The 17,080-nt window shown below is 37.9% G+C and overlaps 1 protein-coding gene across 1 annotated transcript in view; it reads right to left on the bottom strand.

Moving 5' to 3' along the window:
- The window catches only part of Art4 (arginine methyltransferase 4), a 179,288-nt gene that overhangs the window by 112,282 nt on the left and 49,926 nt on the right, over positions 1-17,080 (bottom strand). The window contains exons 10-11 of the mRNA XM_071665516.1: positions 16,436-16,623; positions 3,569-3,649 (exon numbers count right to left, since the gene is read on the bottom strand). Of these exons, the coding sequence (XP_071521617.1) occupies positions 3,569-3,649; positions 16,436-16,623 (269 nt within the window). The remainder of the gene's footprint in view (positions 1-3,568; positions 3,650-16,435; positions 16,624-17,080) is intronic.

Here is a 17,080-nt window from a genome sequence, read left to right as displayed (position 1 = left end):
TAAGTCAATAACATGTCCCATCTGTCCTAAAACAGCATTAGGTCTATATCCTATTGGTAAGCCATCAAAAAGCTGTATGGCGGTGATCGTGTTTGTCGGATATCGCTGTGCTTTCTCTTTAATGTGAATGGCTTCTAATATATGTAGTCTCCTCCGATCACTGCAACTAGTAATGATTTTGGCGTTATTCACTATAATCTCCCTCTTCACTTTCATTCCATGCTTTTGTTCATGATGTTGTTTGATTCCACCTTCTTGTCAGAGAAGCAAGCGGTGGTGGCTCAGGGTGCAGGTTGTATGTCTAATATAGTTTATGTGGTGGGAGTGACATTCCCCAATATTGCCTTGGTACTCATACACCACATTGATACAATTCAAACTTCCACAGCGGCCTAACACATAGTTGTTCATCACTAGCAAACATGTTTTTGGACTGTTGTAGCATATCATCAGACTAATATCCTTGTCTTCATTAATCACCTTGCAGTTTCTAGCCACAATATCTTGTAAAACCTTCTCATCCTTTCAATAAGTCAAAATGCACAGCTGGTGAACCATCTAAGGCTGATCATCTCCAACATCCCTTCACCTACCTACAGCTTAGCCAAGAAGCTAAACCAACTGATCTCAGAATACATCTCGAAAACTTATTCCTTACAATCAAGAGAAGAGTTTATTGACATCCTTAGAAATAAAGGCCACATGGCATCACAGCTTCCCTAGACGTGGATTCTCTCTTTATGAATATACCAGTGGAGAGGACAACAGACATAATCCTGGATTATATTTAACAACACCATATCTTACCTCCCTAAAGATGCCCAGAAATATATTAAGAGAAATGTTACATGCCTGCACCATGGAATGACCTTTCAGATGTCCACAAGACAAGTTTTATTGACAGTTGGATGGAACAGCCAAGGGGTTCCCCATGCGAGGGACCAAGTGGAATGGGGAGACAAAGAGAGAGAATAGAATGATGAAGTGAAAAAAGTTTGAATTATGGCCTGAACATTGCAGAAGGTGAGAAGTATGCATGAGATAGAATAAATTGGAGCAATGTGGTATATAGGGTGACACAATCACTGGGCTGAGCTGTGGCAAATAAAATGGTCATGGGAAACCAAGGGATGGTTTGAAGGGCTTAGTTGTGGATGGTAGAATTAGGTTTTGGTGCATAATACCTGACGGATGAATTGCGGATGCGAGCAAATATAGCTGTTGTTTCTGTTCCATGTACAGCCTTGTTGAGGGGGCAAATGGCAATCATGGAGAAAAAAGAAAAATCCTCAACAAAGATTCAGAGATCAAGAAATATCTTGTTTATACAAAATCCCCACAGTTTACAAAAAGCTTTGGGTTAAGCTTACCATCATCTATCTGACTACGTAGTACCTCTAATGAAGGCTAAAATCCCAGGAAGGATAGAATGCTCCTATGGTGAAATCAGTGATGAAAAGGCTTAAGTTAGCAAATATTCTAATGTAATAGCTGAGCCTAAAACCTTTTCACTCTGTTCCTGCCTCCAAACCCAGAAACACTAATATCGAGAAAAGAAGACACTCATCAATGACATAGGACAACCTAGAAAAGGTATAAAACTTCATTGAGAATGCCTCAGTAAACACACTCCTCTATATAAATACTCACATTTTCTTTACAAGAAAAGCTTGGCCATGTAAAGTGTTAACTGTATTCTTGCCCATGAGGTGGCCCTAGTCTCCCATTGCTTCACAGTACACTAATGGTCAAATTGTGGGAATGCCAGGCTACATGGGCCAAGCAATTCCAACCCACACATCACATCTTTGGGGGATCAGCCAGGATCTTTGTCCAAAAGTTACTCCTAACAGTACTAGCAATGTAGGTACACAGTATCTCAAAAAAAAAAAAAAAAAAAAAAAAAAAAAAAAAAAAAAACTTGAGGCAGCTTCTGTCTCTCTCTCAAAAAAAGAAGAAAAAAAACTTAGGCAGCTTCTTGTCTATCATATTAACATTCAATATCAAATGGACAGACCTATAAATAGAGGTTCGACAGACTGATGTACAACACAGGATGGTTCAACAATGGCTTGAATAAACATTTTCACTTTAGTCCCGACCTTCAGGAGCAGCCCTTCCTATATGCTCTATACACTCAGAATGTGGGGTCATGACTGTTAAGGGGGACCTGAAGCTCCAACCATTATATGGCAGTCTTCAGAAAGCAAGAAATGCTTGGAAACAAGCTCTTAAGTGCTCCATACATATCATATACATATATCCTTTCTCTTATGTTATGACATTTGCAAACAGTTCAAGGATAAGGCTAAGGTATAGTAAACACCATGAAATTCTGTTTGAAAATAATCACGTGTAAATACAAAATACTGCTGAATTTACAGTTCAGAATACCATGGTACCAACCATGCCGTTTGGCATGAATATCCATGCAGGGTAGACTTAAAGCAGATGCCCAGTGATGTGAACCCCATGAAACACTCATGTCAGCCAATTAAAATATATACAATACAAAGTTGTCTTTTCTTTATTAGAAATACTGGCTGAATAAAAGTCATCCAAATCTATAATGACAACAGCAAAGATACTGACTAAAAGGAATAAAAAGAAGTAACAACTGATAGGGCATACCAGGCCTTGGTATAACTGTTTACTGTACTCTCCTCTACCAACTGAACAGAGACTGCATCTTTAGCACACTTATCATGACCTCAATCCATTTTATGATAATCTGCACATCACTTGCCATCCATAACAGCATTTCTTGAAAACATAAATAAAAAAAAATTTGTTCTAATAATCACTGGAATTACAACAAATGAATGGTTGCCATCCATATAACCAGCATCAAAAGGGAGATCTGGCAAGCTATGGCCCAGTGTGTGTGTTACTGGCTTGCTGGAATCATGATGTGTGACATAGTAAATCAAAAGTTACCTTGTTTAAAAACTAATACGGCATAGCTCGGGGGAAAATACTGCACCAGATTTATCAGCCTTTCAGTGCCCTTTTTCACCTTTCCAATTCATTCTTTGTCCTTTTACACCCCTTTGTTCATTATGTGTCCAAAAGTGTCTGCTTGTGGACCCTCAGGCATCTTTTAGATGATCCAATAAAAGATATTCCAATGGTAAAATTAAATAATGAAAAAGTCAACAGGGAATGAAGTATGAAACATATTGAGTTGCTTATATAATGCATTAGTGTTCATGCTCGAAGAGGATTCTCAAATTATTCTGTGTCAATTCATCAACACTCAACCAAACTTCTATATGCCCATCTTATTAATCTTACCTTTTACATTTAGCTCTCTTATATACTTCTACTCATGCAGCAGTTAAAAGGGCATTTTTTTAAAGCTAAAAAGCATGCACAATCTTAATTTGTGAAAGAAGCTCAGTTTCCATTTTCTCATAGTAAACTGATCTTCAACCACTGAAATCTTATTTTACGTCATCATTATAAAACCTCATGATTTTGTGAAAACTACAACATATGAAACTGGACTTCTTAACATCTTAAGAGAAGCGGAAGGGTGAACATAATTTAAAGCATCAGTTTCAGTTACCAAGAGTGATGAGGGAGGTCCCTTGGTCCAGTGCTACTTCTCCAAGACCATTCACTGTGATGCCATTCACCATATTAACTGCTGCAATACAGAAATAGTTTGAGAAAACAACTATAAAGATTAGATGAAATAAAAGCATGATATCCTTATCTTCTTATTATTTAACTTTCTTAAATCAAATGGCTGTTACAAAAGTAGTGTAACAAGATAGCAAACGATCATCTACATTACATACAAACAAGAATGGAATGGATCTAAAACTATGACTCAGCAGAAGGGATGGTGAACACATGTTAAAATAGGTTCTTCAAAATCAACTTTGACTTACATCTAAACTGAAATTTCCTATTTCTGTTGTTACCAGGAAAGTTAACAAGAGAAATAAAGGAGTAAATCCCATTAACGATTACTGAATCCATCACCTCATATTTTCATTAACTTTCATTTCTTTCTTACTGCTACCTAGAATGAAACAAATAGCCTATTCTATGCAAGGAGGTCTTATAAAAGTCATGCATTATGAATAGCCTTAACTAGTATTCCCACGTACAAAAGTCAAAATAAATGGAGTAAAATTAATAATTAATCCTAAAAGAAAACTTTCGTTACAGTTACCATATCATGAGCATCACATTCACAGATTCTTTTTTTAAGGAAATAACATAGCACAAAAAACAGCATGTCCTGATCATGACCATCTCAAATGAACAGCAAAATAATAAGTATGATAAAAATGAATACTTGAAAATTCTATGAGCTCCTAATATCTTTGCAAACCCATCTCGTTGGTAGTAAAAATGTAAAGGAGTTAAGGAAAAACACAAGATGGAAGAGAATCCCATGGCTTCACTATATGAGGAAAATTCAGGTATTGCAATGGTCTATATCTGTGTGGTGGGTGTCCACACAGAAGTTGTGGGAGGCAGTACCCACAAGCGTGCTGCAGGACCAAGTGAAAGGGACTCGAACACATCCAAACAACTTATGAAAGCAGCGACCAAAATATTACCTGTGAAATTGGGGAGACATTAATATGGATGGAGAGAGGTAGTTGAAGATCAGAGACAGCAGGAGAATTAATAAGGTTTGTGGACAGTATTCCACATTGCAGTGAATTAGGCCCCTTAACATACTTTTTTGCTGCTTTTCAAGAAAATTTACTGCCTCACCTATTCAATACTCCAGGCTTTTGTAATTTTCAATACCTGAGGTTTCCATGACAGAAAGGAGAATATAGTTATGTCTATGCTTATATTATTACAGGGTTGAACTTAATGTTCTGAAACAAGTGAAGTTTTAAAACAGAAACAGAAAGAAACTACAATTCTTTTCTGGCTGAATTCAATCTCGTTACTGATTTCCCATTTAGCTATGTTACACAAGTTCAAATCAAGGCAGGGAATATCATCTGGAAGAAGAAGAAGAAATATCAGAGAGAAGATAGGAGGGAAACTGAGTTGAAATATATTGAATGGAGCTATCATTATAAGAGTGAACTGGGTTGGAGACAAGAAACATAATTTATGGAGAAAAAACCTAAAGATCATTTATGGAGAAAGAAAAATAGCATAGAGCTTGTGGATTTGTGTGGTGAAAAAAGAATGGTGATTGGGAATATCTGGTTTAAAAAGAGATATACATATGTGAGTAGGAGAGATGGTCAAAGGCAATTACTGGATTATGGGTTAATTGGTAGGCATGCAAAAGAGAGACTATTGAATGTTAATGTGTTGAAAGGGGAAGTTAAGAGGGATGACTGATCACTTGCTTGTGGAAGCGAAGGTGAAGATTTGCAGAGGTTTTCAAAAAAGAAGAGAAAATGTTGGGGAAAAGAGAGTGGTGAGAGTAAGTGAGCTTGGAAAGGACACTTGGATGAGGAAGTACCATGAGATTGAGTGCAGAATGGCAAAAGGCAAGAGCAAATGACATGAGGGGAATAAGTGAGAAGTGGGATGTATTTAGGGAAGCAGTGATGGCATGTGCAAAAGATTCATGTGGCATGTGAAAGGTGGGAGGTGGGCAGTTTAGAAAGAGGGAGTGGTGGGATGAAGATGTAAGGTGTTTGGACAATACTTACAAGGAAGGAGTGCAAATGACTGGGAGATGAGTAAATGAAAGCAATAGGAGGTCAAGAGGAAAGTGCACGGGTTAAAAAAAGCAAATGAGAGCTGGGGTGAGAGTATCATTAAACTTTAGGGAGAATAAAAAGATGTTTTGGAAGGAGGTGCATAATGTGCGTAAGACAAGAGAACAAATGGGAACATCAGTGAAGGGGGCAAGGGGGAAGTAAAACAGGTGGTGATGGAGTGGGCATTTTGAAGGTTTGTTGAATGCGTTTGATGATAGAGAAGCATATATAGGATGTTCCGGTCAGGATGGTGTGCGAAGTGAGAGGATCAGGGAGAATGGTTTATCTCTAAATCAATGAAAATGGAGAACTTCATTCCCCAAATATCCGTATGGGAGGAATTCGGCCATTCCTTATGGTGAATGTTGAAATCCTTTGAGAAGAGGATGTAAGGTTGCAATTGAGAGGATGCTATAGTCTCATGGCAGGAGTTTAGATAGTCAAAGAAAGATATAAAATCTTTAGAATTAGGAGGCCAGTTGGCAAAACAAAGGAAAAGTGTGGTAATTGGGAGACTCAAGGTCCTAGGGATGTGGAACAGGTGTGTTGATGTTGGGAAAGCATAGACACACTGAACTGAAATCATGAGTGGAGATTTTAGTTGGATATGAAAAAGGGGTAAGTGAGAACATCATTAGACAAGGGAGGCTAAGAAAGCAACATGAAATTAGGAAAAGTACAAGAAAGATGGCATTTAACACAAGAGAGGTTACTAGAGAGACCAAGAAAATGTTGGTATGATGAACAGAAAAAAGAGACAGGTCAACCAGAGATGGAGAGGTCATGGAGGGGCTGGTACTATTACTGTCTGAGCCCTTCCTCTTATTGGCAAAAGAGTTATGTGGGAACATAGAGATTTCTAGTATCCCATGATACTGAGTGCTAGTTTTAATATCCTACATCTATTTGTCAAAATTATATGAAATATATAGAGAGGAAACACTCTTAACCTCTCATATCTATGCTTTATACATATGGCAAAAGGAGGCTATTTCAGGAGTTTATTTTCTGTTGCGTACAGATCATAAAGTTCTGTAAAACATACAGGCCTACTAGTTCATTACTGTTTAATTCTATTACAGTACTATTTATATTAATTTATTTATTATACTTTGTCGCTGTCTCCCGCATTAGCGAGGTAGCACAAGGAAACAGACGAAAGAATGGCCCAACCCACCCACATACACATGCATATACATACATGTCCACACATGCACATATACATACCTATACATCTCAAAGTATACACATATATACACACACAGACATATACATATATACACATGTACATAATTCATACTGTCTGCCCTTATTCATTCCCGTCGCCACCCTGCCACACATGAAATGACAACCCCCTCCCCCCACATGTGCGTGAGGTAGCACTTGGAAAAGACAACAAAGGGCACATTCATTCACATTCAGTCTCTAGCTGTCATGTATAATGCACTGAAACCACAGCTCCATTTCCACATCCAGGCCCCACAAAACTTTCCATGATTTACCCCAGACACTACACATGCCCTGGTTCAATCCACTGACAGCATGTTGACCCCAGTATACCACATCGTTCCAATTCACTCTATTCCCTGCACACCTTTCACTCTCCTGCATCTTCAGGCCCCGATTACTCAAAATCTTTTTCATTCCATCTTTTCACCTTCAATTTGGTCTCCCACTTCTCGTTCCCTTCACCTGTGACACATATATCCTCTTGGTCAATCTTTCCTTACTCATTCTCTCATTCTCTCCACACTCTCTCAACCACACTCTTTTTATTACCACACATCTCTCTTACCCTTTCATTAATTACTTGATCAAACCTCCTCACACCACATATTGTCCTCAAACATCTCATTTCCAGCACACCCACCCTCCTGCGCACAACTCTATCTACAGCTCACGCCTTGCAACCATATAACATTGTCGGAACAACTATTCCTCCACACATACCCATTTTTGCTTTCTGAGATAATGTTCTCGCCTTCCACACATTTTTCAATGCTCCCAGAACTTTCGCCCCCCTCCCCCACCCTATGACTCACTTCCGCTTCCATGGTTCCATCTGCTGCCAAATCCACTCCCAGATATCTAAAACACTTCACTTACCTCCCAACTGACTTGTCCCTCAACCCTACTGTACCTAATAACCTTGCTCTTATTTACATTTACTCTCAGCTTTCTTCTTTCACATACTTTACCAAACTCAGTCACCAGCTTCTGCAGTTTCTCACCCGAATCAGCCACCAGCGCTGTATATCAGCAAACAACAATTGACTCACTTCCCAAGCTCTCTCATCCACAACAGACCGGTGGGTAAGGTTATTCAATGTATGTATAACTCATGGTGAGGTGCCTGAGGATTGGCGGAATGCTTGCATAGTGCCATTGTACAAAGGCAAAGGGGATAAAGGTGAGTGCTCAAATTACAGAGGTATAAGTTTGTTGAGTATTCCTGGTAAATTATATGGGAGGATATTGATTGAGAGGGTGAAGGCATGTACAGAGCATCAGACTGGGGAAGAGAAGTGTGGTTTCAGAAGTAGTAGAGGATGTGTGGATCAGGTGTTTGCTTTGAAGAATGTATGTGAGAAATACTTGGAAAAGCAAATGGATTTGTATGTAGCATTTATGGATCTGGAGTACAGTACTACATCATCATATACATATATGACAAACTACTGAGCACTGTCCTATAGATAGCACAGCATCATAATTATACAGGACTGTTAATTGCATTGTGATGGAGGGAAGTGAGGCTGCTAACATTCGGGGTAACTGGGCAGGGATGATTATTCTTTAAAACAGTCACTGATGTGTTGCTACTGCAGCTGACACAAAAAGAAATTTAACTGATTAAGTGATTTTCTGGAATTTGTAAAGGGCTAGAACCTAATGGTTATTCACCATCTTATAACAAGAAAAAGATATCCAATTATATGAAACTATCTTTTTTTTCATACTATTCGCCATTTCCCGCATTAGCGAGGTAGTGTTTAGAATAGAGGACTGAGCCTTTGAGGGAATATCCTCACTTGGCCCCCCTTCTTCTTTTGGAAAATTAAAAACAAGAGGGGAGGATTTACAGCCCCCGCTCCCTTCCCTCTTAGTCACCTTCTACGACATGCAGGGAATACGTGGGAAGTATTCTTTCTCCCCTATCCCCAGGGATAAAAAAACTATCTATATGAAATGATATATTTTGGATTCCTTTAAAATTCATCAATCTATCTATATCAACATTATTGTCTACATTTCCCATATAATTTCATTTCTTTCCACCTTTATTTCGTAATTCATATTAGACTATGAGACTCCAATGTTTTGGCATTTCATTACTATGGGCTCCACGGCAATGTAGCAATTGCTGGTGTCACATTAAGTCAGGTTTCCTCCTCTCCATTAAGTGACCATGGGCCAACATATGGTATAACTAATCTTTAGAATGGCAATTCTTACTGAAAGACAAGGGCCATGCTGCAACAACTTCATCCTCCATAGTTTGTCATTCTTTTGGACTTGCAAGACCCATTTTGCTTGCCATTCACATCTAACATAATTAGTCATACTGCCGATAAAATCTTTATCAAACTTATATAAACTGACAGATATAGCTGTTTTAGCTTCAGCATCTGTTTAATTTCCAATGATACAAACATGTTTGGGACACTAATAAAATTCTATACTCACATGCATTGAGCAGATTCTGACAATCCTAACTTGGACTTTCTGAACTATGGGATATACTAGTGCATAGTGTGTCTGATATAGCTTGGGTGGCATTCTGAGAATCAGAGACGTAAATTTCTTTTTCAGGAGTGATATTTCATCAAAGTGTACCTGAATAACATTCATACAACCACAAAAATTCTTTTGGCACTTTTGCTGTACATATTCTTCAATAACTACAATAAAACATACAACTTCATCTCCATTTTGAACCAACAGAAAATATCTTTAATCTATTTGCATGAACAGTATCAAGATGAAAAAATTTACTCAGTTATTACAGAAACAATTTTGCTTTGTGTTGTTTTCATCCAATACCTGCACTCTATTTGCATGAACAATATCATGATGAAAGAATTTACTCTTTGTTAATTATTAAAGAAGCAATGTTGCTTTATGTTGCTTTTATCCAATACCTGCATATTTGAATAAGAACCTACCAAGAAGGAAGCCATGGAAAACCTACTTCTTAAACTGAATTCACGTCCAAACCACTTCATTAATGGCATTCCTCATAAGGTAATGCAAGGTAAGATGCATGGTTGATAGGAGTGAAGGTGAAGATGATATTTGGCATTCTTGTTATGGATATGTGCGTGTGTGGGTGCTTTATGCACATACATGAGTATGTGGGTGGGTTGGGCCATTCTTTCGTATGTTTCCTTGCGCTACCTTGCTAACACGGGAGACAGCGACTAAGTATCATAAAATAAATAAACAGTTATCAATACAGGGAGAAACATACGACCATGAAAAAGATAGATGGGTGCAATGAGTGGACTATTTAGGACTAAAGATATCTAATATAAGGATATGAGTGATTTTTTTTCATAAATGGATATACTATGTGTACACTTGAAGATATGATCAGACAGCTGGAAGCAAGAATGAAGATGTGATTCTAACATAACAAATTAATATGGTGCGAGTTTAAGAAATATTTAAACTCACATCCACTTTAGCACACAAAACATATGCTGAGGATTTGCATGATTTTAATGCCAAGGCTACCACACTTGATAATCTTAATATAAAGGAATGAAATTTAAGGATAACATAACACAATTAATACCTGGCATACTCACCTTCATATTTCTCACATATTCCTAATCAATTTTATCATTTTCATTGTTTTTCCTTAAACCTTTAGTGTACGTAACTTCATTTAATACCTTCATTATCCCATGCAGGAAAGCCACAATCCAATTATGATTAATGATTTTTCTGAATATCATCTTTTCACCTATATTCATAATCTTTGCAGAAAATCATTTCCTTCTAAATATGTAACCTTAAAGATTGACACTAAATAAATCATCCATTTCTTTTTAACCACACATGAGGGGGGGAGGGGGATGGTATTCCATGTGTGGCGAGGTGGCGATGGGAATGAATAAAGGCAGACAGTGTGAATTGTGTGCATGTGTATATATGTGTGTCTGTGTGTGTATATATATGTGTACATTGGATGTATGGGTATGTATATTTGCGTGTGTGGACGTGTATGTATATACATGTGTATGGGGGTGGGTAGGGCCATTTCTTTCATCTGTTTCCTTGCGCTACCTCGCAAATGCGGGAGACAGCGACAAAGCAAAATAATAAATATATATATATATTAGAAATGAGAAAATTTCAAGAATTAAGCCACACTCCACTGACATGATTCTTCTTTTACCTACTACAGGTATATCCTTTTGTTTATAGAACCTTTACTCACTTGGTATGAAATATAATTAGTAACATTACCTACCTTGTTTAGCACCTTGAGCATCAACTGTGCCCCAATATGTTTCTGAAGGAGATACTGAATTATTGCCAGGAGGAGGCTGTGGAGCAATCCCTGTATAGCGAAAGTAAGGATTCTTCAGATCCAAAGAATTGGTTGATACAGTAGATGTGCCTTCCACCCGCACCTCTAGGTTTACATTATATGATTGTCTGGTGAATGAAGAAAAAAGATACTTTAATGACATTGAACATTTATGAGAGAAAATAAAAAGGAAATGAATGTGAAACTCAACTTCTAAGAGAAATTAAATGAAAATATAAGAGAATCTAAAGGAGTAAAAGAAAAGACTGAGATCATGTAGATGAAGTCTATGAATGCATTATTACAGGCTCATAGGGATGATGTGTCAGGCAGTGTATGTCCAGGAACTTCACTATGGTCCATACATACATTGAATATCCTCACAAACCAATCAACAACACAGTCACTCCCTTTCTAAATAAATTCCACTGCAATACCATCCAAACCCGCTGCCTTGCTGGATTTCATCTTCCACAAAGCTTTCACTACCTCTTCTCTCTTTACCAAACCATTCTCCCACACCCTCTCACTCTGCACACCAGCCCAACTAAAATGCTCTATATCTGCCGCTCAGTCATCAAACACATTAAACAAACCTTCAAAACTTGGAAGAGTGGCGATGGGAATGGATGAAGGCAGCAAGTATGGATATGAACATGTGTATATATGTATATGTCTGTGTATGTACATGTCTGTATATGGTGAAATGTATATGTATGTACATGAGAATGTGTATGCATTTATGTATGTATATACATGTGTATGTGGGTAAGTTGGGCCATTCCTCATCTGTTTCCTTGCGCTACCTCACTAAGGTGGGAGACAGCAGTTAAGTATATTAATAATAATAAAAAAAATATATTATATAAATATAAGGAAACAGACGAAAGAATGGCCCAACCCACCCACATATACATGTATATACATACACGTCCACACACGCAAATATACATACCTATACATCTAAAAGTATACACAAAATAACACCACAGACAATACATATATACACAGTACATAATTCATACTGTCTGCCCTTTTCATTCCCGTCCCACCCGCAAAAATGAAATAAAAACCCCCTCCCCCCACATGTGCGTGAGGTAGCACTTGGAAAAGACAACAAAGGGCACATTCATTCACATTCAGTCTCTAGCTGTCATGTATAATGCACTGAAACCACAGCTCCATTTCCACATCCAGGCCCCACAAAACTTTCCATGATTTACCCCAGACACTACACATGCCCTGGTTCAATCCACTGACAGCATGTTGACCCCAGTATACCACATCGTTCCAATTCACTCTATTCCCTGCACACCTTTCACTCTCCTGCATCTTCAGGCCCCGATTACTCAAAATCTTTTTCATTCCATCTTTTCACCTTCAATTTGGTCTCCCACTTCTCGTTCCCTTCACCTGTGACACATATATCCTCTTGGTCAATCTTTCCTTACTCATTCTCTCATTCTCTCCACACTCTCTCAACCACACTCTTTTTATTACCACACATCTCTCTTACCCTTTCATTAATTACTTGATCAAACCTCCTCACACCACATATTGTCCTCAAACATCTCATTTCCAGCACACCCACCCTCCTGCGCACAACTCTATCTACAGCTCACGCCTTGCAACCATATAACATTGTCGGAACAACTATTCCTCCACACATACCCATTTTTGCTTTCTGAGATAATGTTCTCGCCTTCCACACATTTTTCAATGCTCCCAGAACTTTCGCCCCCTCCCCCACCCTATGACTCACTTCCGCTTCCATGGTTCCATCTGCTGCCAAATCCACTCCCAGATATCTAAAACACTTCACTTACCTCCCAACTGACTTGTCCCTCAACCCTACTGTACCTAATAACCTTGCTCTTATTTACATTTACTCTCAGCTTTCTTCTTTCACATACTTTACCAAACTCAGTCACCAGCTTCTGCAGTTTCTCACCCGAATCAGCCACCAGCGCTGTATATCAGCAAACAACAATTGACTCACTTCCCAAGCTCTCTCACCCACAACAGACCGGTGGGTAAGGTTATTCAATGTATGTATAACTCATGGTGAGGTGCCTGAGGATTGGCGGAATGCTTGCATAGTGCCATTGTACAAAGGCAAAGGGGATAAAGGTGAGTGCTCAAATTACAGAGGTATAAGTTTGTTGAGTATTCCTGGTAAATTATATGGGAGGATATTGATTGAGAGGGTGAAGGCATGTACAGAGCATCAGACTGGGGAAGAGAAGTGTGGTTTCAGAAGTAGTAGAGGATGTGTGGATCAGGTGTTTGCTTTGAAGAATGTATGTGAGAAATACTTGGAAAAGCAAATGGATTTGTATGTAGCATTTATGGATCTGGAGTACAGTACTACATCATCATATACATATATGACAAACTACTGAGCACTGTCCTATAGATAGCACAGCATCATAATTATACAGGACTGTTAATTGCATTGTGATGGAGGGAAGTGAGGCTGCTAACATTCGGGGTAACTGGGCAGGGATGATTATTCTTTAAAACAGTCACTGATGTGTTGCTACTGCAGCTGACACAAAAAGAAATTTAACTGATTAAGTGATTTTCTGGAATTTGTAAAGGGCTAGAACCTAATGGTTATTCACCATCTTATAACAAGAAAAAGATATCCAATTATATGAAACTATCTTTTTTTTCATACTATTCGCCATTTCCCGCATTAGCGAGGTAGTGTTTAGAATAGAGGACTGAGCCTTTGAGGGAATATCCTCACTTGGCCCCCCTTCTTCTTTTGGAAAATTAAAAACAAGAGGGGAGGATTTACAGCCCCCGCTCCCTTCCCTCTTAGTCACCTTCTACGACATGCAGGGAATACGTGGGAAGTATTCTTTCTCCCCTATCCCCAGGGATAAAAAAACTATCTATATGAAATGATATATTTTGGATTCCTTTAAAATTCATCAATCTATCTATATCAACATTATTGTCTACATTTCCCATATAATTTCATTTCTTTCCACCTTTATTTCGTAATTCATATTAGACTATGAGACTCCAATGTTTTGGCATTTCATTACTATGGGCTCCACGGCAATGTAGCAATTGCTGGTGTCACATTAAGTCAGGTTTCCTCCTCTCCATTAAGTGACCATGGGCCAACATATGGTATAACTAATCTTTAGAATGGCAATTCTTACTGAAAGACAAGGGCCATGCTGCAACAACTTCATCCTCCATAGTTTGTCATTCTTTTGGACTTGCAAGACCCATTTTGCTTGCCATTCACATCTAACATAATTAGTCATACTGCCGATAAAATCTTTATCAAACTTATATAAACTGACAGATATAGCTGTTTTAGCTTCAGCATCTGTTTAATTTCCAATGATACAAACATGTTTGGGACACTAATAAAATTCTATACTCACATGCATTGAGCAGATTCTGACAATCCTAACTTGGACTTTCTGAACTATGGGATATACTAGTGCATAGTGTGTCTGATATAGCTTGGGTGGCATTCTGAGAATCAGAGACGTAAATTTCTTTTTCAGGAGTGATATTTCATCAAAGTGTACCTGAATAACATTCATACAACCACAAAAATTCTTTTGGCACTTTTGCTGTACATATTCTTCAATAACTACAATAAAACATACAACTTCATCTCCATTTTGAACCAACAGAAAATATCTTTAATCTATTTGCATGAACAGTATCAAGATGAAAAAATTTACTCAGTTATTACAGAAACAATTTTGCTTTGTGTTGTTTTCATCCAATACCTGCACTCTATTTGCATGAACAATATCATGATGAAAGAATTTACTCTTTGTTAATTATTAAAGAAGCAATGTTGCTTTATGTTGCTTTTATCCAATACCTGCATATTTGAATAAGAACCTACCAAGAAGGAAGCCATGGAAAACCTACTTCTTAAACTGAATTCACGTCCAAACCACTTCATTAATGGCATTCCTCATAAGGTAATGCAAGGTAAGATGCATGGTTGATAGGAGTGAAGGTGAAGATGATATTTGGCATTCTTGTTATGGATATGTGCGTGTGTGGGTGCTTTATGCACATACATGAGTATGTGGGTGGGTTGGGCCATTCTTTCGTATGTTTCCTTGCGCTACCTTGCTAACACGGGAGACAGCGACTAAGTATCATAAAATAAATAAACAGTTATCAATACAGGGAGAAACATACGACCATGAAAAAGATAGATGGGTGCAATGAGTGGACTATTTAGGACTAAAGATATCTAATATAAGGATATGAGTGATTTTTTTTCATAAATGGATATACTATGTGTACACTTGAAGGTATGATCAGACAGCTGGAAGCAAGAATGAAGATGTGATTCTAACATAACAAATTAATATGGTGCGAGTTTAAGAAATATTTAAACTCACATCCACTTTAGCACACAAAACATATGCTGAGGATTTGCATGATTTTAATGCCAAGGCTACCACACTTGATAATCTTAATATAAAGGAATGAAATTTAAGGATAACATAACACAATTAATACCTGGCATACTCACCTTCATATTTCTCACATATTCCTAATCAATTTTATCATTATCATTGTTTTTCCTTAAACCTTTAGTGTACGTAACTTCATTTAATACCTTCATTATCCCATGCAGGAAAGCCACAATCCAATTATGATTAATGATTTTTCTGAATATCATCTTTTCACCTATATTCATAATCTTTGCAGAAAATCATTTCCTTCTAAATATGTAACCTTAAAGATTGACACTAAATAAATCATCCATTTCTTTTTAACCACACATGAGGGGGGGAGGGGGATGGTATTCCATGTGTGGCGAGGTGGCGATGGGAATGAATAAAGGCAGACAGTGTGAATTGTGTGCATGTGTATATATGTGTGTCTGTGTGTGTATATATATGTGTACATTGAGATGTATGGGTATGTATATTTGCGTGTGTGGACGTGTATGTATATACATGTGTATGGGGGTGGGTAGGGCCATTTCTTTCATCTGTTTCCTTGCGCTACCTCGCAAATGCGGGAGACAGCGACAAAGCAAAATAATAAATATATATATATATTAGAAATGAGAAAATTTCAAGAATTAAGCCACACTCCACTGACATGATTCTTCTTTTACCTACTACAGGTATATCCTTTTGTTTATAGAACCTTTACTCACTTGGTATGAAATATAATTAGTAACATTACCTACCTTGTTTAGCACCTTGAGCATCAACTGTGCCCCAATATGTTTCTGAAGGAGATACTGAATTATTGCCAGGAGGAGGCTGTGGAGCAATCCCTGTATAGCGAAAGTAAGGATTCTTCAGATCCAAAGAATTGGTTGATACAGTAGATGTGCCTTCCACCCGCACCTCTAGGTTTACATTATATGATTGTCTGGTGAATGAAGAAAAAAGATACTTTAATGACATTGAACATTTATGAGAGAAAATAAAAAGGAAATGAATGTGAAACTCAACTTCTAAGAGAAATTAAATGAAAATATAAGAGAATCTAAAGGAGTAAAAGAAAAGACTGAGATCATGTAGATGAAGTCTATGAATGCATTATTACAGGCTCATAGGGATGATGTGTCAGGCAGTGTATGTCCAGGAACTTCACTATGGTCCATACATACATTGAATATCCTCACAAACCAATCAACAACACAGTCACTCCCTTTCTAAATAAATTCCACTGCAATACCATCCAAACCCGCTGCCTTGCTGGATTTCATCTTCCACAAAGCTTTCACTACCTCTTCTCTCTTTACCAAACCATTCTCCCACACCCTCTCACTCTGCACACCAGCCCAACTAAAATGCTCTATATCTGCCGCTCAGTCATCAAACAC

The sequence above is a fragment of the Panulirus ornatus genome, chromosome 10 (assembly GCF_036320965.1).
Source record: "Panulirus ornatus isolate Po-2019 chromosome 10, ASM3632096v1, whole genome shotgun sequence".
Taxonomy (NCBI): Eukaryota; Metazoa; Arthropoda; class Malacostraca; order Decapoda; family Palinuridae; genus Panulirus; species Panulirus ornatus.
The sequence above is the reverse complement of the archived record's forward strand: the minus strand, read 5'-3'. Positions and strand labels throughout refer to the sequence as shown.